At 33.0% G+C, this 24,544-nt stretch overlaps 1 protein-coding gene across 1 annotated transcript in view; it reads right to left on the minus strand.

The window, feature by feature from the left end:
* LOC149423118 (tachykinin-like peptides receptor 99D) overlaps positions 1–24,544 on the minus strand; it is a 563,330-nt gene that overhangs the window by 534,013 nt on the left and 4,773 nt on the right. The window contains exon 2 of the mRNA XM_089633048.1: positions 17,798–17,972. Coding sequence (XP_089489174.1) covers positions 17,798–17,972 — 175 coding nt within the window. The remainder of the gene's footprint in view (positions 1–17,797; positions 17,973–24,544) is intronic.

Raw genomic sequence — 24,544 nt, forward strand, 5'->3', positions numbered from 1 at the left:
ATTCCTAGCCCCTCCCGTTCCTCAATTCGATTAACCCACTAATCCTCTATAAAACAAACAGAAAATAATCAAGTCAAGTCAAAGGATATTTCACACTGTCAACCCCAATATCTACAGTCACCAATTACAAAGTTGACAGTGTCAAAGTGTACAAACGATTCCATTAAAATGCGGAGCGACATATCAAAACTTATGTGAAAACTGTTACAAATTATTTATGCTAAGTGAATTGTACAAGTAAAAACGTCCCCTTCGAGTATGTATATCACCAAATGATTTATTTTTATTTATCATCAAACCAATACAGTTACGAGGCCATTGATATGACAAAATTATACTAAAATCCATTACATTCAGCATACAACAAATCGGCAAAGGAATGCAAGAGAATCATCAATAGGTCAAAATTCGAACACGACCTGCAGATCAGCAAAAAGCTGGCTGCCTGCCCGCATGGCAGCAGAGCATTCTGGTCGCTTGCGGGCTCAATAGGTAGAAATTTTTGCAAACCCAGTTTGCCACCTCTTACCAGACCTGACGGCTCACTAGCAAACACCGCCACCGAAAAGGCAAACCTTTTAGGGAAAATGTTTGCGGAAAACTCGACCCTCGACGACGGGGGTGCTGTTCCGCCGTCGGTTCCTCACTGCGGCTTCTATATGAAAAAGCTGAGGATCCGGCATCGGGATGTACTCCACGTTATACGGGGGCTCGATGTTAACAAAGGTAGTGGACCTGATGGAATACCTGCCCTGGTATTGCAGAGGTGTGCTGCGGAAATAGTTCCAGTTTTGACAAAGCTCTTCAAAATGTCCCTGAAGTGTGGCACTGTGCCCTCTGGTTGGAAAAAAGCGGTAATTCACCCTATTCCCAAGAAAGGTGACCGCTCCAACCCGGCCAACTACCGCCCCATAGCGATCACATCAGTTCTGTCCAAAGTGATGGAACGTGTGATCAACGACAAACTGCTCACATACCTCGAGAAGAACAAAATTATCAACGACCGTCAATACGGATTCCGGCGGAACCGCTCGTGCGGTGATCTTCTCGCGTATGTGACGCATGTTTGGGGGCGGTGCCTGGAACGTCACGGTGAGACCCAAACGGTCGCACTAGACATATCCAAGGCCTTTGACCGGGTCTGGCACCGAGGACAAATTGCATTCTTACGGACTTCCCGCATCCCTGTGTACGTGGATTGCTGACTTTTTAAGGGATAGGTCGATTCAGGCGGTTGCTGACGGTTTCACCTCTTCCTCGCACTCCATAAATGCTGGCGTCCCACAGGGATCGGTTCTGTCTCCGACTTTGTTTTTGTTGCACATCAATGACCTTTTGACAGGTGCACCGATTCATTGTTACGCGGATGACAGTACAGTTCATGATAGCTTTTTGTTTGACAAGCCCCCAAAGGGCACACAAACTCCAACGGCTCGGAGGGCTTTGAAGCAGAGAATGGACGGTTATCTCGAGAGTATTTCCTCCTGGGGTAAATATAATCTCGTCGAATTTAATGTTTCAAAGACCCAATCCTGTCTGATTACGTCTAAAAGGGATCCAAATGATAATCTAGTCTCCTTCAACGGAAGCAATCTTCCGAACAGGCCTTCCATTGATATGCTTGGTGTAACTATAAGTGACCAGCTCAGGTATGGGGGCTCCATCGAAGCCAGAGTAAAGTTGGCCTCTCAGAAGCTGGGCGTACTGTACAGGGCCCGCAGATACTTTAATAGTACACAACTGCTCACCCTGTACAAATCGCAAGTGCGCCCTACTGTCGAATTTGGCAGCCATCTCTGGTCTGGAGCCCCAAAATACCTGAAAAAACCCTTGACTCTGTGCAGAAACGGGCGGTACGTTTGATAGATTCCCCAATCTTAACAAACGGACTGCAATCTTTAGAGCACAGGCGTCAGGTAGGTATGCTGTCCTTGTTCTATCGGTATTACAATGGAAGATGCTCTGAGGAACTAGCGTCATTGATCCCTTCGGCACCGGTGCGTAGTCGGGATACACGCCAAACGCGCGCCCAACATTTGTACACAGTTGACACTTGTCACATGAGAACGGGTCGCTTCTACGATTCGTTCTTAAGTTCAACAGCTCGGCTGTGGAACCAACTGCCGGCCTCTGTGTTTCCTCCCTCCTACAACATGGGACTCTTCAAGACCCATGTTCACTCCTTCCTCTCCACAAAAAGACCCTCCACACAGCATCCCCAAAGATGACATAGGCCCTGAGGGAAATTATTTTCTTCAGGGCCTCCTGTGTGGAGTAAATATAAAAAAAAAAAAAAATTACCTTAATTAGAAAAAAATAGCATTCTACGGTCTACCAAATATTTTTTTTGCCATGCTAACTGTGAATTTTTTTTTTTAGTTGATAATTTAAGAATTTTAATAAATGTTTTGGTAAAGGCAATTTGAATTGAGTCAATTGTAATATATCTTGATAAACAGTATTTTTATATGCTGTAAAGATTTGTACAGAGCCGATACATCGATTGATTGATTTTGATTCGTGAATTCCTTTGAGTGAGATAGAGGTTATTACGCGAAAATTTTCGAACTTTAGGAAGATATCAGAAAAAGCCAGAACAATATAATAATTAGAATAAAGATTATATGGAAAAGCGGACATGCTGATATCCTTTTGACGCCAATAAAACAGAGAACAGTATAAATCGTTTTGGTTTAGGTTTTGTCCTTTTTTATTTTAATGTCTTACTTGACCTCAAAAAATCCAATGAAAAACAACGTCTGCCTCTGTTTTCACAGTTCAAGAGAGCCACAGGCGTCGAGTATTTGCATATTGCTTTTTACCAGCAAAACAGAGTGACGAGATAACTTTGGCGAGGTGATTGATTTTTTATTTTGTTGTAAACGACCATTCCAGAGTAATTTTCGATAAAATCAAATCTGTATAAAATCTCTATTACGGATGTGCTATATATATGGCTATTTAATTTATTTGTATTTTAAGGTATAGAAAACAGATTAAAGAATTTGATTATTCATACTTTCTGAGTCAGCTTTGGAAATATAATATGAATCTAAGTTAATTAAGTCAATAGGAAATTTATTTGGAATCTAACTTAAAAATACTTTGTTTTGTTGCAGTTAAATATAAGAAGGTTTTCATAAAGTCATTTCTAGACTAGTTTTAGGCCTGTTTTTTCTCTGTAATGGGTTTCGTTCCAGCAATTTCCTTCGAACAGTAGAACTGTGATGTAACAGTAAAACGTGTGTAAATATGAAAAAGCACTTATTTTACAGCATATCAGTAGAGAGCATAATTAATTAAGGTAAATTATAAAAAAGTAGGGGTCCAAGCAGTACCTTGAGGTACACCGACGTTTTTCTATGGTGAAATGCTCATAGATATACCGTTGTTCACTAGCTGGGGTCTACCTGATATAAAACTATACAAAGAAGTCATGCGGATTACTTACATATCTGTACAAGATATAATATCAACCCATGGGCAGTAAGGTGGAGTGAAATTTTTTTTTTGAGAATTTCGAAATCGACATAGTTGGGAAAGATGCTCCATATATTAACAATTACAACAAAAATAATTAAAAAAAAATATATTCACAATACCTGGACATCGCCAAAGCTTTATATTTTATCATTTTCACGATTTTACCCAAGTATTTATAGTTCATATACGCGAAATAAAACACACATACAATTTGTATTTTACCATTTATTTTACAGATAATACATTCGTAGATTGTTAGAATGGAACAAATAGTGGAAATAAAAAATGTACATATATTATTTACCGCATTGAAAAACTTGAAAATTACAAAAGTTACTATGAACGGTACTGCATTTTGGTGTTAAAAATAGGCATAAGGTGTCGTGACTCTAACCTTGTTTTTATTAATCCATCTCGCCTCAAGGGTCCACAAACAACGGCTGAGGCTTCTGTTACAATTTTCACACATCTCTCTGTAGCTTGAAAATTCTTTATCATTGGTAGTATTACATCCTCAATTATCGTGTGATCGGTAATGGCTTGTAAAATTGTCTCGTCACTTACAAATTTGGTTAGTGGTGGCTCGGTTATATTTTCCCACTTTATAACATCAGTATAATCATCTGCTGAAAAATCAAAAACAGGAACTTTGAAGGTACTAATAAAGTCTGATTGCATTTTCATTTGCCGAGCTTTCAATATTCTTCTCAACGCCAACTCTCTTACGTATTTTCGGTTGTCATTTAACATGGCTAACAATATATTTTCGTGATGCCCAAAAAAGCCATTACGCTGGATTACTAGATCAATCTTCACAAAATAAAATCAATTGTTTGGAAAACTAACATAACTGATCATCTTACTTCTGTATAATAATAATATTAAACATAAAAAACATAATTTAATAACCAAAAAATCAACAATAGATATGACTATTCTCTCTGAAAAATTAAAAAAGGAAGATTAGAATAATGTTTTAAACAGTGATGATACTGAAATTTGTTCGACTAACTTCGAAAATATTATGTCACAACACATTAAAAATTCGACAACTGAGATAACAACATACATAAAATCAAAATTAAGATGTTTAAAACCTTGGATTACCAAAGGACTTATTATATCTATCAGAAATAAAGAAAAACTTTACAAAATAACTTTAAAAAATCCCCAAGATGAAAAAGCATATATTTTCTATAAAAAATATAAAAATAAATTAACATCTTATATTAAAAAAAGTAAAGAAGAGTATTTTAAAAATAAAATATTATCTTCAGAAAATAACCATAAACAAATGTGGAAAACTGTTAATTTCGCCATAGAAAATACAAAAAAAACGCAAAACATTAAGTACATTGAACATGATAAAAAAATTATAGATGCCAATATACAGCCTAAACAATGTGCAAACATATTTAATTCCTTCTTTGCAAATGTTGGGAAAAATCTTGCGAAAAATATTCATAAGCCTTCAAACCAAGAAAACCATAAAAATAAAAATATACAGAAACGTAATATACTTTCAATGTTTGAAACAACAACAGAATGTGAAATCTCGAAAATAATAGAAAATATGAAAGGAGGTTCGTCCCCCGGTTTTGATTATATTACGACACACATGTTAAAAACTGAAACCTCACTTAATAAAACCTATCACTCATTTAATAAACTTAAGTTTAACAAATGGAATTTTTCCAATGAACTACAAAACCACAATAATCTCAACTATTTACAAATCTGGAGATCCACATCAAGCAGCGAATTATCGCCCAATATGTCTAATTTCTAATATAGGAAAGATCTTTGAAAAAATAGTAAAAAAACAATTGGTAAATTTTCTAGATAATAATAAAATATTACACAAAAACCAGTTTGGCTTTATAAAATCACTCAGCACACAAGATGCTATTGCTAACGTAACTTCATACATTTACGAATCATTAGATAAAGGTAAAAAATGTGCGGGTATATTTATTGACCTTAGAAAGGCATTCGATAGCATATCCCATGAGATGTTATTAAAAAAATTGAATAATATTGGCATAAAAGGCAACGCAATTAAATGGATCACCGACTACTTAAAAAACCGTCCTCAAGTAGTAAAAATCAATCGTGTTAATAGTGATCAAGAGATTACAAGCTTTGGAATCCCCCAAGGTACAGTGCTTGGACCAATTCTATTTACTATATATGTAAACGATATTTTTTTTCAACCCTTACATGGTCAAATTACGTCATATGCCGATGATACAGTATTAATAATAAGTGATACGAATTGGGAAAATGTAGAATTAAAGGCCACAGAAGACATCAACACGCTCAAGAATTTTTTCGACACTAATTTACTGTCACTTAATAAAGAAAAGATATTTGTAATTCCATTTGCAATCCATACAAATGATACTCCTAAAAATTTTAACATTGTCATACATAATAATACTAAAATTCACAGCCAAAACTATTGCAAATCAAACTGTACAGTACTAAAAACAACAAATAAAATTAAATATCTAGGAGTAATTATTGATAAAAATCTGAAATGGAAGGAACAAATATGTCAAGTAGTAAACAAAATTAGAAAATTAATATATATATTTTTAAGAATTAGAAACTTTCTGTCGATAAAAAATCTATATTTAATTTACTATGCCTTAGTTCAATCCACTTTACAATTATTAGTTGGGGATCCGCGTATAAATGTAACCTTCTTCCAATTGAAATTATACAAAGAACAATTATTAAAATTATATTAAAAAAATCCTTTGACTACCCAACAGAACGCCTGTTTGAAGAATTTCAAGAACCTGCATTTAAAGACCTATATATTAAAAACTCATTAATCCAAATTATAAAAGAAAAAGATAAATATCAATTTTTAAATGAAAACAGAACGCGACTTAGACATGTTTTTCTATGCCCAAAACTAAATACGTCTTTTGCACAACATCATTAGCACTACCAGGGAAGAACTTTTTTCAATCGTCTACCAGAAGAAATCAGAAGCATTAATGATAAAACCCGAATACTGCTCTCTGTCAAGAGACATTTTAAAAATATTCTGAAAAAAAAACTACTGTCACTTAATTAATCTCACAAATATCCTTAGTTTTCCATAACTTCCTTTCTTTTTTAAATTTAATAAATTAATATATTATCCTTCACTACTATCAAAAAAAATACTACAGCAAACATACATTTATGTAAAAAGAATTATTTAAGTACTGACTAACAACAACATTTATGTACACTCCCCTTCCATACACAAGCAAATGCTTTCAATGGAAGAGTAGTAAAAAAATACAAGATGTAAAATGAATTATGTACCATGTAAACATATTATTAAAAATAAAAAATAATTACAAAAAAAATAAAATAATAATATATTTTAAATCACTGGGTTAATACCGTGAAAGCACTATTGTTTCATGTAAATGTCTTGCACCGGAAAGACATAATGGTTTGGTCTTAATGTTGAACCACATAGGTGCGTAAACTGTTAATACAAATGTCGTTAAAGTTACCATATTTTTTATGGTTTTAGTGTAGAAATGTAAAGCCGAAGAATCCGATCCGCTGTAGTGAGCCACCTGGATTTAACAATTTTAGCGGGATTTGTTTTTGATAAATTTTCATTGCAGAATCCGGAGTCAATAGTTTACACATTTTCAGTAGATACAGCTGATCTGTACTAAAATCCTGTGTATTTTTCATACTTGGTAATGAACATTGAATGATTTTAAATTTCACGACAGGAAGTTGTTCACACTTATTTAAAGATTTACCAATAATTCCAGTGAAACTTTGCGGTCCAGTCGTGGTTCCGTCGATGTTCTCAAAGAGATGTCGCAAAATGAGTTCGTTTGCATGTAATTGACAGACAATCCACTGTAAAGGCCGTTTGAGATGTGATTCAAGGCGCCGAATAACACCTCATTTGTACCCCGTATTAACTGCAGTTCCGTCGCATCCAATTGCAACATTTTTTTCCAAAGCAATATCTTTCGAAGACAGTAATGAAATAATTCCATTACTCATTCCTACAGATTTTCCGGTTTTTAATGAAAATTGTCCCATGTACTCGCTACCTGGTTCTTTTACGAAAATAACGTTTTATTCAGTTATTATTTTTCGCCAGTTGTCCTCGATGCTTAAAGTTTTGTCCTTCCGTCCGTCGAAGTAAAAACCAAATTGATTGGAATCGATTACTAACGGCTTACTAGTAAGGGCAGTTCTTTTCTTGATTCGAGCTCGACGAATTTTACTCCTATCCACAACGCGAGATGTATCGTTCTGTGAAATTAAGCCAACACCTTGTAATACAGCGAAAACAATTGCAGCTCCTGCTCGATCTGAAATACAATATCTGTCTAGTGTTCTGGCCACAACAGGGAAGTCTTTCACCTCATGGTGAGAATTATTTGGTTGTGCTTCACTTTGCATTTTTTCTTGAGGAATTGAAGACGAAGCACATTTTTTGAGAGTCTAAAGTTTAAACTACAAGAAGGAATAGCGTCAGTACCCCGATCTACTAGATAATGTCTAGCGGATCGGAAACTTCGCCAAGATGATACGCGATACATTTCACTCTGTTTGATACGCGTTTGGTGTAGAAGGATTCGTTGCTGTGTGGGAATAGTTTAACTGTTCCTACAGTCCTACTTTATAATTATATTATAAAATAATAATGTAATTATATCATAGGTAATAAATAAACACTCAATTTTTTTTAACATAATTATAAGCATTTCTAAGAATCGGGAGAACATTATTGGTGTTTTCAGTGTTTTTATCAAAAATTCAAAGTGGTGGCGATGTTGTTATTATAAATAAATATTTTTTTTATATTTTTTACTTAACATAAGTACATAACGGAGCACCAATCCCGCGTATGCCGAATTCTATATTACGAAAAAAAAAATTCTCCATACTAGACCGCTCCACCTTAATGGGCAGTGCCTTAGTGGGTTCCCTTTAATTACCTTTGTTTTATATTTTATATGCACGTAAAATTTTTCTATTTCTAAAAATGTGTGTAATTACTTATGTTGTAAAATAATTGGAAAAAAATAAATGATCAAAAAACTGTTGGTGTGCCGCCGCAAAAATTTTGCCGTATCCCATCTGATTCTATTTTCGTCATAAATTAATAGTTTTTGTAAATTGTTTCGTTTTACCAGTTATATTATATGTTTATATATTTTTAAAAGTGGTATATAAAATATCAAATGTAATTTCCCTAGAATACCCAATTCTCTTCGGAGAAATGTTTTTTATATTTATGAATACGCCGGTTTTAAAGAGGGTAAAAACCAAAAATTATACATTTTGTGAATTCCAACTGAGTTACAAAGAATATATGTAATCCACAAGCATTTGAATTTCATGAACCACAAAAGCAAAAATACAAGTTTTTAAACAACTTTTGCTACTGTTACCTACCCCGCTTTTTCGGTAAAGCAATATTCTCTTTTGTTGCCAAATTATGGACATGACAAAGGAAACACCACCCTTTGTACAGAAACGTTTTCATTCATAGGGATCGATTTCCTACACTATCTTTGTTATAAAAATACGTCAATATTGTGATGTTCAATAAGTCAGTTACTTGATAATATAATTAATGATGAAAAAACTCTTATTATGTAAGATCAACCAATTAAGAGCTCACAAAAACGGAAAAAACTTATACGCAAAATATAATTATAAATTTATTAATAGAAATAGAATAGTGAAACTTTATTGGCAACGTCAATAAAGTTTCAGTCGCTTTTATTAAAAAATAAGAATGACAAGTTAATCACGATTTTTTTCTTCGGTTCAATTAAATTATTTTCAATTTATAAAGCGCAATTTTTATGAAATATCACCACAACGGCGTATACAATAATCTACATAGTTAAATGAAGTTGGGTACGTTAGCTTTTCTTTGATTGACGAAAATCACTTGTTGAATTATTTTCTTTCTAAATATAGTAATCAAAAGATAATTGAGGAGATGAAGTTATTGATAAAAAAAAGATTAATGATTCACGTATAATGCTGTATCAGTAATCATATCGTACACCGTAATAAATATTGTGATGACGACTTAACTTCTGTATTACACTTTTGTGTCCCCAAACATAGCGTCGCCGTACGTGCAAAATGATATAAAAATATTTATTTAATCAATTTCTATACTTCGATAAATATACATTATATATAGAACATAATTCAGAAGTGAAAGTTTATTTGAAAAGGCAATAACTTTTTGTTGTTAATTTCGCACAAGAGTCTACAAGAAACTATGTTTTACCCTAGATAGTTAAGTCTGTTATTGTATCTCAATAAGCTAACCATTCGACATTTTGACGAACATTTTTATACATACTATATTTTAATTTTAGGTAATAAAATAAAAAATGATGAGTTTATAAAATAAACACTGTAAAAAAAATGAATTAGTATTCAAGTTTTATGAATTAAGTAACGTATTTAAAATGGCACTCCTATTTTTAGATAAATTTCACTTTTCAACAATGAATACAGAACTATAATTAAGAAAAATGGTTTTTCTTAGATGTTCTGAGGAGAAAATATACACATCAAAGATGTATTTTTATAAACAATTTTTGACGCAAGTTCAACAAAACATGAAAACCACAAAAAATAATTAATTAACCATTCGAAAAAATGTCGAGTAGTCAGTAGGTATCTCATAAAAATAACTTACCGATTAAACACAACCAACATGCGCACTGGTTCAACAGCCATATGATTGAAATGGGGGTAGGTGGATAGGGAATTTCTCCATAGAAGAAATAATTCTCCACATTGTGATTTGCGGAAAAAAATGCCCATAATACAGAATCTATTCGTTGCCTTCGCTATATTTTCTTACATTTCGGTTCAACCTTCCCCTAACCCTCTCCTTTCTACATCACCACAGCAACTTCAATTCTATTAATTCTTATATTCTTTTACATTAGTTCTAATGACTTTGGTTCAGAGAAATCATAATTTTTTTTATCATTATAGAATATGTGATAATAATACCACTTATTTTTTATTTTTATTTTATTCTTTATATTGGCTTTCACCCATTAAGAGTGATCTTGGCCATACATTACAACATTTTTCTTATTAATAAATACAACATATTACAGGATAAAATTGACATGATTGACAAAACAACATTGATAAAACAACATAACATAAATAAACCAAACATAACATAACATAAATATAACATAACATAAACATAACATAACATAAGCATAACATAACACAAACATAACATACTTAACATAAACGTTACAGAGCTGGTAACAGTAGATTATCACAAATTTATAGAAATAGGAACCTGTGTACAATATAAGTGGGCGCTTTTCGTTATTAAACCAAAGATTTTTCTAAAATTAGTAGCGTTTTTTTAAAAACAGAATTATGAAATTGGCAATCTTATAAACAAACACAGCATATGGGAGTAAACAAATGTGATTATAAAATATAAAGATAAACATAACACAAACATACTATGAACATAACATAAACATATCATAACATAACATGCACATAACATGAACATAACATATCATAAACATAAACCTACCATAAACATAACATGGGTGTAACATAATCATAACTTAACAAAAACAATACAGAGCTGGTAATAATGGGTAATTACAAAATTATAAAAATAGGAACCTGTGCACAATAGTAGTGGGCATTTTTTGTTATTTAAAAGAACAGATTTTTCCAAAATTAGAAGCATTATTTTTTTAAAAACAGTTCTATGATATGAATATAAACAAGTACAATAAAAGAATCAAGAAAAATATACAAATGCATAAAGAATAGTGTTTTAACTCAGTCAAAATATGCAGAGTTGGGATTAGTAAAAATAGGAACCTAAACAAGTGAATGCAAATGAAAGTGAAAGAAATTTTGTTTATATTTATTATTATGGTCAGATATTAAGGCCATTTTTATAAATAAATTTTGACCACTTATTTTTCATTATGTATTTAATGTTTAAAAGCATACAATTTCAGCACCGTGGGTATTTTGTAGTAAAAAACAAATAAAAGTTAACGCAGAATGTAACACCGAATTTCTGAATGTCTATCTATTCAATGTGAAGCATTGTAAAACGAACTGTGAGCCAAATTTCTGCCGGATAAGATTATTTAACACGTATATTTGTGTCGTTAATGTGCTCTCAGAGAGGATCTTTGATCACTGTAACGTTTTACACTTGTGAAGTTTTGTGATGCTATTTTTTATTTAATTTTGTTTTTTCATGGATATTAACAACACTGGGTGTGGTCAACTTGACGAAGTCCAAAACCGTTTTTTTCCATATTTTCTATTTGTACTTTTTTATGTAAACACATCAGAAGTGTCCCAACTGCTCCCGACTATCCGAATTTAGTAGGACCATGAATTCTTTAATTACGGCTGAAGGGAATAGGATGGAAAGAAGATTTAGAGGAGAGGAAGGCTGGTAAGCTCCTGGATATTCAGTCTGTTAACCAAATGCGGCAAAAGACATTTAAAGTATTTTATTTATTTTGAATGGCAGTCTTTCTGAGAGTTTCCACCAATTCGGAAAATGACGCAAATATACCATCAGTCTTACTAACAAAGGTGGTGTAAATATAACGCGATGCGTATGGTCAAAACAGTGAAAAACTTGACTTATTACTGGCGTTTGATTTGTTAAAACAGTCTTAGACAAGGCTCGAGGCCGGTTTTACCACACTAACATTGAACGGGCGTATAAGAATCTGATTATCAAGACAGCAAGTATGTTTTATTTTCAATGAAATAATAAATGAAGGAACAACACAACTTATTTAAATAAAACTAAACCATTCTGGTATAGATGAAAATGTTGATTTCACAAAAACAAAATGAAAAATTGTTGCTACATTGTGTCCATTCAATATAATGTTGCTGATTTATTAAGAATTTCCTTTAATTATTCGTAAACTGGTAAAAAACGGCATTGCGGGCCCTTATTGAATGAATTGATAGGTTTCCTAATAAACTTTAAGAAAAATACGAATGTACAATAAGGTTTCAACCGTATTTCTAATAGTTTTAAGAGATTTTGAATAAATTAGTAAAACTTATTTTTCTCCGTGTGCTACTTATCTAATATACAATTCTGCCGCCATGAGTCTAAAGAAGATGATGCTGTGTTTTTACTTATGACGGCATTATAACATTTTATCTAAGAAAAATGCGAACACTTAAGTACAGGTTCTTCTTGTGTGGAGTTCGCCAGTAGTAAATACCCGTACAGTTGCTTTAAAAAAATTGTATAACTCATACTTATTATGTAAACTGCATCTAGAGAAACGAACAAATTAAAAATAATCGATTAAGAATGTTATTTATAAGCAATAATTATTAGCCTGAAACACTCATTCACATTGAAAAATCTCCTGATAAAAGATACATGACGCCAACGGACATGTTTCAGACTTGGACATGTTTCAGGCTAATAATTATTGCTTATAAATAATTGTTACCCTTTGTGCTATGCATATAAAATCTTGTCTTAAATATTAGTTTACCAAAAAAAATAATGATTAAGAATGTATCGGTTATTATCAGTTTTATTGTATAATTTGAAGTTTTTATTATGAGGAAGTATTGTTTCAGAGGATTTGTAGAATTCATCTCATTTAAAAGTTAATTTTCAAATTCTGTGTAAGTTTTTTTTCAAGTTCAGTTATTATTTTAGTTCCTTCGAGTAACTGGTCTACAATAATATAATAACAGAACTTGAATAAGACATTCACAGAACCCTAAAATAACCGTTAAAATTTGATGAATTGTTCAAATTTCATAGTTGATTTTCAAGTTCTGTGAAGGTTTTATTCAAGTTCAGTTATAATTTCAGTTTAGTAAAACAACTGGCAAATAATAATATAGTACCAGAACTTAAAAAAACTTTTGCGTTACATGAAAATCATCTTTGAAATTTGATGATTTCTTCAAATTCTATGAAAAAAGACGGACAACAAGAACGGGTTGTTTCGGAGAATTTGAACAAATCATCAAATTTCAATGTTCATTTTCAAGTTCTGTGAAAGATTTTTTCAAGTTCTGTTTTTATTTAAATTCTTTCAAGCAACTAGCCTATAATGATATAATAACAGAACTTGAAAAAGACTTTTACACAACCCGAATCGAACGTTGAAATTTTATGAATTCTTCAAATTATCCGAAACAACCTGTCCTTAGTGTACATAGATCGTGATATTTTGCTCGGTTAGTTAATTTCACCATGCGTCCATTGTACTTCAAATTCATAACCTATGTATAAACAAATCTTGAATATTAATTAACACATTTCTATTCCAGTCACGTCCCTGTGGATTCAGACATTTCAGAATCCTAATCCAAATTTCATATTGCACCACTAAATACTCATTAAAAGTTTTAAGTGGGCAACTAGGAGCCTGCTTTGACTTTGTAATGCCACATTTTAAACTATGCTACATGTCTATTAGCTTGCATGTAGCGTATTTTTAATCCTTTCATTACAATTTCCGTAGGCAAAAAAAGATGGAATACGTACGTTGTTTCTTACAAAAAACGTATTCTCAATTAGGTTAAGATACCGTAGTAAGCGTTCAAAGATGGTTTGGAAGGGAGATATATAAAAACGAATGTAAGAGGAACCGCGCTAATATAAAAAAAAACAATTTTAATCGAATAACGAAAATATTTAATAAAACACGATTCGTTTGAAATAGAACAAAAATCTCTCGACAAAATGCTTTGATTGCATTTAAAGATAGACTGTAAATTTTTTCATGCCTATAACATATTAAATAACAGAACAAAACGTGTTTTTAATAATTTTCTATTTTACATAATTAATGTTTCGGCATAACATACAGATAACGTACAGATATTATCTACATAATTTTTTTTTTGGTAGTTAAAATCTTAAAGAGTAAACGAGAAACTTGTTATAAAGCGGCAGAAATTAGGTATGCGAGGGCTTAACAAAGAAGAGTATTTATTTAAAATTTAGAGGAAAGATAGATGGGCAGGAGGTATGTCAGGATGAAATTATACATCACAAAGACGTGTATTTCACGTACCAATATTACACTGCCAGAACCACACAAGGACGGAACTACACATGGACAAAATTACACAAGGATACTGCAACTACTTAAACAATTAATTGGTTAAAATTTTAAATTGTTGAGTATTGCGCTTTATAAATTTCAGTTTTTAAGCAAAACCAAATTTAGGCTGAATTAGTTTTTTTTCACTTGTGTAATTCCATAAAGTGTATTTTTAGTAGTTCTAGACACAAACGCCAGCTTCTATAGAAGAGGAACATTAAAAATCAAAAGCAGTGAAAACTAGTTGTATTAATTGTATGAATTATATTTGTTAACATTATTAATTATACTCTGTAAATATTTAATAAATATATTTAAAGTATAAAAAAAAATTTTTTTCAAATAAATAAAATTCTTATTTGGTACGTTTTATACTTAATCGTGATCAATGACAACAAAGGAGTAATTTGAAATAGGAGCAATAAAGCCAAATTGCCCTTTTTCCTGACAATCGCTTTTTTTAACTTTCCTGAACCTTTAAAAGCTGCCAGCAAAAACTCCTATTCATTACTGACCGAGATACTTTACCGGCTTCGCAAAAAGATGGAATAAATTGCCATTAATACTATTCATCTTTTTTTATGTGACACCTCACAAGAGCTCCCGTGTTTGCACAGTATAAAGACAGGGGAACTACGTCGCCACCCGGTTGGGCAGAGTTGTTAGGGTTAAGGTAGGGGCTGTAGGAAGGGATATATTAATGGGGGTTTTGAAAAAGAGGCCCGGATTATATGATGGAGGAAAAACAGATGCCTGTAGCTCGTTCTACATGCGAGCCGACTTACACAAAAAGGAGTCAAAGAAATTACCGTTCTCATGAAGCCAGCATCAATTATTAACGCGTGTTCCGCTAGTGTCCGTCGAGTTTCGCGAACGTGCACCGGTGTACCAGGGATTAATGCTGCTAGCTCCTATGAGCAGGCTGCATGAAAATACCTGTATAACAGACTCAAAAAGCCTACATTATGTTTCTGCATTACAGATGGCAATCGGTATGTCAACTAAGGATTATCGATCAGTCGGATCGCCAAGTATTTGGGGGCTCATCCGATAGGTAGCTCCCAAATTCAATTGTTGGGCGTACTTAATTTCTACAGATATAGGGTTGGCAGCTGGTCACTATTGAAGAATTTGCTAGCCCAACACAACCTGTACTCATGAGTGTTTGTGCAAAAATATCACATTCAAGCATAGGCAAAGATAAGTTATATTCATACCAATCGAAAATATGGTTGTTCTTCCAGTTTTGCTGAACAAATACATAATGTGTCATTTTCAGTTTGCGGCCAAAACGTTAGTTAGTTTTTATTCATGAATTCGGTGGTGTTGAAGTCACGTCGGGCGACGTTGGTGACAGCTCCCTTACCAGCCAGTAGCGTTTTCTACGTCATAATGACATTGTAGCCAGTTGGAACTGTTTCTGAGTGTAATTATGTTCGAAAATAATTTTAGTACAATGATCCGTATCAGAAAAATAAATTTAATCTTCCACAAATTTTTACCGGTATTAAGTGTGTGAAAATATTCATTTAAATTGTACCAAATACCAATTACTTGAACTCATGTTATAGGTAAGGAATGTATTTGTTAAAGGTAGAGAACTGTTTGTTTTTTGTAATGGCATAATTTAATTTAACTGTGATTTGCAAAAAAACAATTTTTAATAATTCATTCTATTGTTTTAAATTAAAATTCACATTATCGCCGTGTGTGAAAATAATTGTAAAAAACATAAAATCAATTTGTTTACATTATAAGTACCTACTCGTAGGGAAATAATTTAAATGAGGCGTTTGTAAGTGGCTTCACTACAGTTTGATATTGCCTTCAGAAGGTGAAACAGCTATCACGCGTAATTTGTTTAAAAATATACTGTTTTTAACTATTTTACTGAACATAATATTTACATTGACGGCCGGCATAGTCCAGTGGTAACGCATTGGACTGCCATTCCGAAGGTCGCGGGTTCGAACCCGGCGTGCGCAAATAAATTTTATTTGATTAATTTGTGTTATTTCACAATTGATTAATTAAAATAATATATAGTATATTTGCGGCACGCTCCAGAGTGGAAGATACTACCAGTATCGCCCTGGTGTAAGACCACCATTCAGAATTGAAACGTTGCTCCAAATGGCTTTAGCCGTGTTTCGTGACTAGATCTGAATAGCCAGGTACTTCCCCACCTTCCTCTTTCCCTTCCCCACTTACCTTTAGCCTCACAACATCCCCCAATTGGGGATGCCATAGTCTCACTGGCTCCAGACGGGAGCAGTTGGGACTCTTGTGAGGTATTCACTATAAAAAAAAAAAAACATGGATTCATAAGTCCGCCAGTCTTAGGCACGCTGACCCCAAGATTCCTACCCAAACCTCTAACCGTTTCCTTTCCAGAACTTCCTTTCCTATCTTTCCTTAAAAATACCCTCCACGCAGTATCCCCTAAGTTGACATAGGCCCTGAGGGAAAACTAAGCGCACAGACAGACAGAAGACGCAAATAGATACTTTATTTTATACTACAGCGTTTTCCAATAGAAGGTGTTGTTTTGAATAGCCCGCTATTTCGGTAGATGTTACTTTTGCCCATAAGAGGTGTTATTTTGATATTCAATCGTAAAAGATCAATGGTTTCGTTGCTTGTGTGGCACGTAGCGCCGTCTTGTTGAAAGTAAACGTTATTCAGATCAATACCATCCAATTCCAGCTATAACAAAATCATTAATCATCTCTCGATAGCGCAATCCATTCACCGTAACTGTTGCTCCAGCCTCATTTTCGAAAAAGTAAGGTCCAATGACTCCGCCGGACTATAAACCGAACAAAACAGTCACACGTTGAGGATAGAGAGGATTGTCAACAATAACTCTTGGGTTTTCCGAGCCCCAGATGCGACAATTTTGCTTGTTGACGAAGCCACCGAGGTTGAAATGGGCCTCATCACTCAAAATGATTTGCATTCGATTCACTCAAGTGAATTTCAATAATTTCAATGCGTTGTTACTTTCCTCATAGCCTCCCCCATAGTGTGGAGTTATAAATACCTAACTTTTGACAAAAAATATATTTACATGTAGTTTGTTTTGTAATTAAATTACTTATGTTGGACAAGTGTATTCTCACAACAGATACACCATAGATAAAACGATGACAAATAATGGTAAAACTTTTTTATCTCACCTGTCAATGCTGATCGCCATGAGAGTGAAGACGGAGGCTGCGATGCTGAGGACCGCCACGAACTGGCTGATCTTGCAGTACAGGGTTCCGAAGGGCCAGTCTGCATTCAGCATGTAGGTGTAATTAAAGGTCACGTTTAGCAGTGAGACCATGGCGTCGGCTATTGATAGATTCACTGAAAAAAAAAATGTTTATAATTTTCATAAAAACTATGTATAAAAATTATCAACTCGATTTAATGTATACTATTTTACACTAAATATAATCAAATAATTAACTATACGAAACATTCTCCCAAAATTGGATAACGTACGATGGAAAAAAATACCTGCTTATAAAATAGATACGTTTTAAATTAATTTTATTTTTTTTGTATATTTACTAGGTACAAATCTTTGTAGATTTTTAATATAGATTATTAGACCCAAAAAATCATAATAAGTTAATTTCATAAAAAAAAAACTCTTCGTTCATCAACAAACATAACATAAGTATTGAAGACGGCCGGGGATGTACTGACTTAGGGTATATATTAACATTAAGTACCGTTTGGTACAGAAGGAGGAAACAAATATTCATACACGCAGTAAGTAACTACAACCCCGAGCACCTCATACAGCTTTTGTAATAGCACGAGCGATTGAGATGGCGCGCTCATCACTTACTACGGGTGTATGGTTTCAGCTGTGGGTATGGTTTTAGCGATTTAAGAAATATTACTTAATTTTAGAAATGATACCTAGTTAATTTAAATAATGTATTTTGACATACATAATAAAACATTTTCGATAACATTCGATAGATTTTAGTTTTTACATCATATTTGGTTTCACAATATTGCTACACAGCTACACGTTCAGTTAAGGAACTTGACTCGCTTTAACCAGTGATTTCTGACAAAATGTGGAACAAAAAATAAAATTGAAATATTATCCTCTTGCTTATTTTTTTTTTCAAAAAAATCATTGTGTCCTTACAGATGATCACTCAGCCAAGTAACACCCAACCCCTCATCTGACCCTAACTGTCGAATACCAAATGATTTTTTTTAATGTTTTACTTGGAAAAAAACCTAAAAAATGTCACCAAACAAAATTTCGTTCAGACTTTATACTCCAAATAACGGCAGGAATTATATATGGTAAGTCTCTTCACACCCTGAATTTTATGTAAATAGAAGAGATAAATAAATAAAAACTTTAATCGAATTGAATCAAATAATCAATTGAAATAATTAAAAAAATCTAATTCAAATTAAACCAAACTTGTTAGGTAACCTTTTCTTTGAAATTTTATAAATTGCATCACTATTGTTGGCTGACTGAGTAGTCGGCAACCATTCGCTGCGGAGCTTCTTGAAGCAATGCAACGATGTCGATATCCGATTAAATGGTTTTTCATTTTAATCCAGTAATTAAAATTACAAACATTAAAATTATCTGTAATATTAATCTAGTATCTTAAGTTTTAATCGAATACCTGCTTTAGTTTATTTAATGGTAAATTATATGTTTGTAAGTTTGTTGGGAAACAACAACAAAAAAACAAATATAAATATCAGGTTTCTATTTAAAATTATTCGTCGAAGATAGTAATTTTAGAGATTTTGACTACCCCCTGTTGGCAACGGGGAAGCTTGAGTAATAATTTATCTACGCAAAATTAAAATTTATGAGTTAATGCATTTCATTTGTGCCAAAACATATTATTAAAAATAATTTTATTGGTTTGAACATTTTAACGTGTGACAGAGTGTTTAATTAATAATGGTCCCTGAACCCGCATCACGCCATTCTCACTTATGGCTTATGTTCAAAATTGTAATTTGTCACTTGACTAGACACAAACAGAACATGTTACATTATAGTCCACTCGGGCACCAGAATATTCTGTTTAATTCAAACTTTGTGGAACTCGATGTATGAAGTTCTGTTTTCTATGTGGTGATGAATATTATTTAGTTTCAAAGGAATAACTAACTAAATTTCGTGGTTTAAAGTTGTACGAAGTGACTGGATATAATGTGACGTATTGAGTGGCACGGAATTAGTAAATATACGAACATATTTCAGAAATACAAATATGAATCAAAGCATATGAAGTTGTTTGACAGGTTCCAGTACTTGGAGGAAATAAAGATAATTATTGATTATGTGAACAACGATGTATATTTTTATAGTAGAAAATATACCATAGCAAACAAAGTATTGAATCTACATACTAGGCTTTAGGTACCTACCTACAATTCTTATTTCGTCGAAAAGTTTTATTTCCAGACTGACAAAAATTTGCACACTTGATTTTTAAAATAAGAAAATCTTCCCCCATCCACCTTTCCCACGCCTTTAAGCAAAATTTCGATACTTATTTATGAAAATTACTTTGATATCAAAATGCTTCGTCTGATTTCATAATTTTAGTGTAAGGACTTCAGCTATCTATATATCTATTAATATGAAGAAGAGTGTCTTTGACCTGTGGCGGGCATGCGGACAGCGTGTGGGCTATGTGGATTTGTTTTCTACACAAATCTACAGTTTTATTTCGAGACTGATGAAAATTTGCACACTTGAGTATTAAAATAAGAAAATTCACTCTCCTCCTCCCCATTTCCCACTTTTTAAAGCAAAATTTTGATACTTATTGATGAAATTCAGAACACATGACGTTCAAAATAAGATGAGAATAACTGTCTCCATCTGTTTTTTTAAATTCAGCGTAAAGAATTATCTCTATATAACTATTAATATAATGAAGAAAGTCTGTGACGTATGGCGGTTGACGAGAATTTGTTTTGTATACAAAATTATAATTTTTATTCGGTGGTTGATGACATTTTGTACAATTGACTATCAAAGAGAAAGATTGGTCAAAGTCTAATTTCGAAAAACTCTGAGTAAAGCCTGGCCAAATCGGAGACTTCAACTAGTTTGTCATAATTTGCAAATAGGTTTTATTATGTCCATGAGTCTACATCTAATTCTCATAATTCATCGCATGTCTTTACAATTGCTGATATTATAAAATTTAAAAAAACTATCGTTAAATTGAAGAAAACCAAAATTAGTTCTGACACTGAGTTTAGAACATACAGATAATGCTTCAGTAAAGAATAAAAAACGGAACAAATCTAAAAAATTAAAAAAATAATGAAATTTAAATTCTACTTTCAGAGAGAGCTTAAAGCTTCTTTTTATTTTTAATCTATTATTTTTGGTAGACATCTCTCAAATATGCATCATTTTACTTCGCGTAACATCTATAAAGTCAGAGTAAATTGATAAAGAAAATTACTTCAAATAATAAGTATGCACAAGTTTTGTGGTACAAAGATGTGAAATTGGTACAAGATGAGTCCTAGTTTTGACATTTCAGGAAATAAATGTACAGCGACTATCAGACGTTTTAAATAAATTGTTTAATTTATCACTAGGGATAGTAAATATTGATTAGGTGACTTAATCACGTAAATAGTGACATTCCCCCTGTTTAAAGGTCAAGTGTGAGAAATATCATCAATCTCGGAATAAAACCGATTTATTTATTAAAAAACAAAGTCAGGCCGCCCGCCCGCACACCAGACACTTTGCTACATATATATTGTATATATACATATTATTTTATATTATATATACAGGTAGAGGTTAAAACTACCTATGTACGCTATTTCGTTGTTCCATATCGATTTACAGCGTGCGTCTAACTTTTGATAGAATAGTCCTTCAAGTGCCGCGTCACTTATACGATCGAGAAACCCATTTATATCTAATAGCGATAGGCCATGACTCATTTTATTAAGAGCGGGAGCCATGGTACCAGCCCAATAATTTCGTACGGCTCATAGAGTCAACTCAATTGAACGACGCGACGGCTCAATTGAATGGGAGCCTTGAGCTCAAAGTGTATCAGCGTATGAGAATACTGTGCTCGCCCGATGAGACTGGCTCGTAAAAGTTTCAGCACATCTCCTCCGCTACGGCCCCCCAGAAATGGCTCCAAACTCCCAGCTTATGAATGATCGTACGACTTTTAGTAGCAGTGTGCTGCCTCGTACCACAAGAAAAATTAGATGCTAGGTACTTAGTAGGTGTAGGTTAGGGTGTCCCAGGACATAAGGAAGAATTTTTTTTTCATGAATTTAAATATGCATACCCTCTTATTTTATTCCATTTGATCCCAATAACTCATATAATAAATATTATTTTGATTAAACACCGGCAACTCGTGCCGACTTGATGCCAAACATATGGTACAGAGTTAATATGGAAGGATTTTCAACTTTCATTTTTGTCGGATAAATAAAATTTAAAAATGCACAAATGTTCAATTATGTAGTATTTTATATTTAAAAATGGTTTATTGATTAAATTTTGTCTTCATAGTTTGTTTTTTACAGTCAGGATAAATCTTCCGGTGGTCCTGAAAACGAGGAAACAAAAATTATTTTTGTTTCCTCTTCGACCGTGAGATTAAGCCATAAAAATCTTGCATTAACTTAACAGTTATTTCAGCTGTATCATTCACTACCTCAGCGGCGACACCTTCTTTCTGACTTCTTGATACGAAGCATTATTTGACCACATCGTAGGGAATTCGTTAAGAAAACTTGCATCTGTTTTCAGACGATCAAACAAATACTTGCTCTTGACTGAAATGAAGTCGTAAATATTTTTCTCTGAAACAAAAGTCACTAAATTATGATATGAACAAAAACCTCAATACAAAACATATATTAAACTACTTAATAAACTTACCATACAATTTACCATCAAGATCTTCCTTCGATGGGATGTAACGTTTGTCATGGGTTGATAAATTATTTTTTTTGATATTTCGAGCATTTTTATTTTTGTTTTTTGATCCACAGCGTCGTCAAACAGCGATAAAATAGATCCTTCATCGGTCAAATACCATAACTGCTTACTGAACAGAAATAAAGCTGCCATAGAGATGTTTTCATCAATTTTTTCTTAAGCTTTCATCGATTTCAAAAAGCACAAGTCCTGGTAAGGTGCTTTAACTGCTATAATACATTGTAACCATGGCTTGACATAGAATGTTACTATGAACAGGCAAACGTCTAAAAGTGCCGCCTTATCCTTACCGGTAATTTTAAATTGCGCACAAATTAATGATAGTTTCAAAGAATAAAGCGCCTTTGTCATCCATCGAGCACCTGGAGGCCGAATCTTAAATTTTCTCGCTGTATCTCCTCCTAAAACTATCACACAGAGCTCTAAAAACTCTCAATAGTCATCTCCAAGTATTTTTGTTAAAAGTCAAGCAAATCATCGATTTCGGAAGCGGTTAGGTGCAATGTGAAATTTTCTGTGTAGCACTGAATTTTATCGGGATCAACATTTTTACAGTTATCTTGAAACTTTTTGAATAGTGGTATGTCAGGGCTTGTAGTCACTTGACTGATTTTTACTTCAAACACAGCTTTTAATACCAAATATGGCTATATTTGGTATATATTGACAGTTAAATTCACTTTCCGGATATTGTCGAACAAAACTTCAAGAACTTGTCCATTAGATGGCAGTTTAGAACCCAATATTTGGTGTTTTACGACTCCTATTAAAAATATACTATTTTTAGAAGTGCGTAAATCTAACAACATCTTGCCTGAACGAGTGATTTTCGTTTACTAACAAAATAGCAAGTTACTACAAGCTCATCAACACGATTGCTCGCTGGCGTCTTAATGTACAAGTACTGACATCTTTCGATGCAAGTCGGCACGGGTTGCAGTTGTCCAAAGAAAACGAAAAAAAATTTATAAGTGTTTTGTCATTATTAAAACAAAATTAGAGGGTATGCGTTCAAAAATAACAACTTTAATTTTTTTGGGACACCCTAGTGTAGGTACATTTGTTCAAGTCCAGATGTCGGAATGTCAGACACCGTACACGTTTCTGACTATGTAATAATAAATAATTTGTGTATAACTATAATGAGACATTTTTTTTAAATATCTCCTGATAAAAAGAGCAACCGTTCAATTGAGCCGTGGTACGGTTTACTGGGAGTCGTACGAATACGGCTCATCAAAAAAAGCTTGCTAAATTGTGCGGCTCACTCATGAACGAATCATCTCTAATATCTAATAATAATTGTTTACGTGAACACGTAGGCAAAATCCTCTGGAGATATTAAAGGCCTTGCGCGTAATCGTACAGCGGAATTCCCAACTAGTACTGAACAGTGAACAGGAGCACAAATTCCGGCACAAGGCAAATTATGGAACTTTGTCATGGACTCAAGATATTATTTATCACTACAGATTGCCGAGCAGCATGATGAAATTAATAATGTAAAACACCTTTTTCAATTAAACATGACGATAATTAAAAGAAAACGTGATATACATAAATATAAAATAAAAACAGTTTTAAAATAATGCGCGATGTATTAAGAGGGACGTTTGGCCTAGCAAGAATATTTTTTAATTACTATTAACTAACAAAAATTTCAGAAGTTCTGAAATCGTGAAAATTTGAATTCTCGAATGGATGTTTGAATATTTGAAAATTTGAAACACAAATGAATGGAGTAGCACTTATCCGTAGAGATATTTGCTATACATTTGATAAAAATAAATTGAGTTCGGTCGAGTATTTTGGTTTCAAATCCAAAGTTAAGTATTGTATGAAAATTGTCGCGCAGCCGTTAAGTCATTTTAAATCATACACAATCTTTAGTTTTAAGATTTTTTTCTAAGAGTGGAAAAAGTATCGACAAAAT

This window comes from Hesperophylax consimilis, chromosome 6 (assembly GCF_061612785.1).
Source record: "Hesperophylax consimilis isolate HC1 chromosome 6, BYU_Hcon_1.0, whole genome shotgun sequence".
NCBI classification, from domain to species: Eukaryota; Metazoa; Arthropoda; class Insecta; order Trichoptera; family Limnephilidae; genus Hesperophylax; species Hesperophylax consimilis.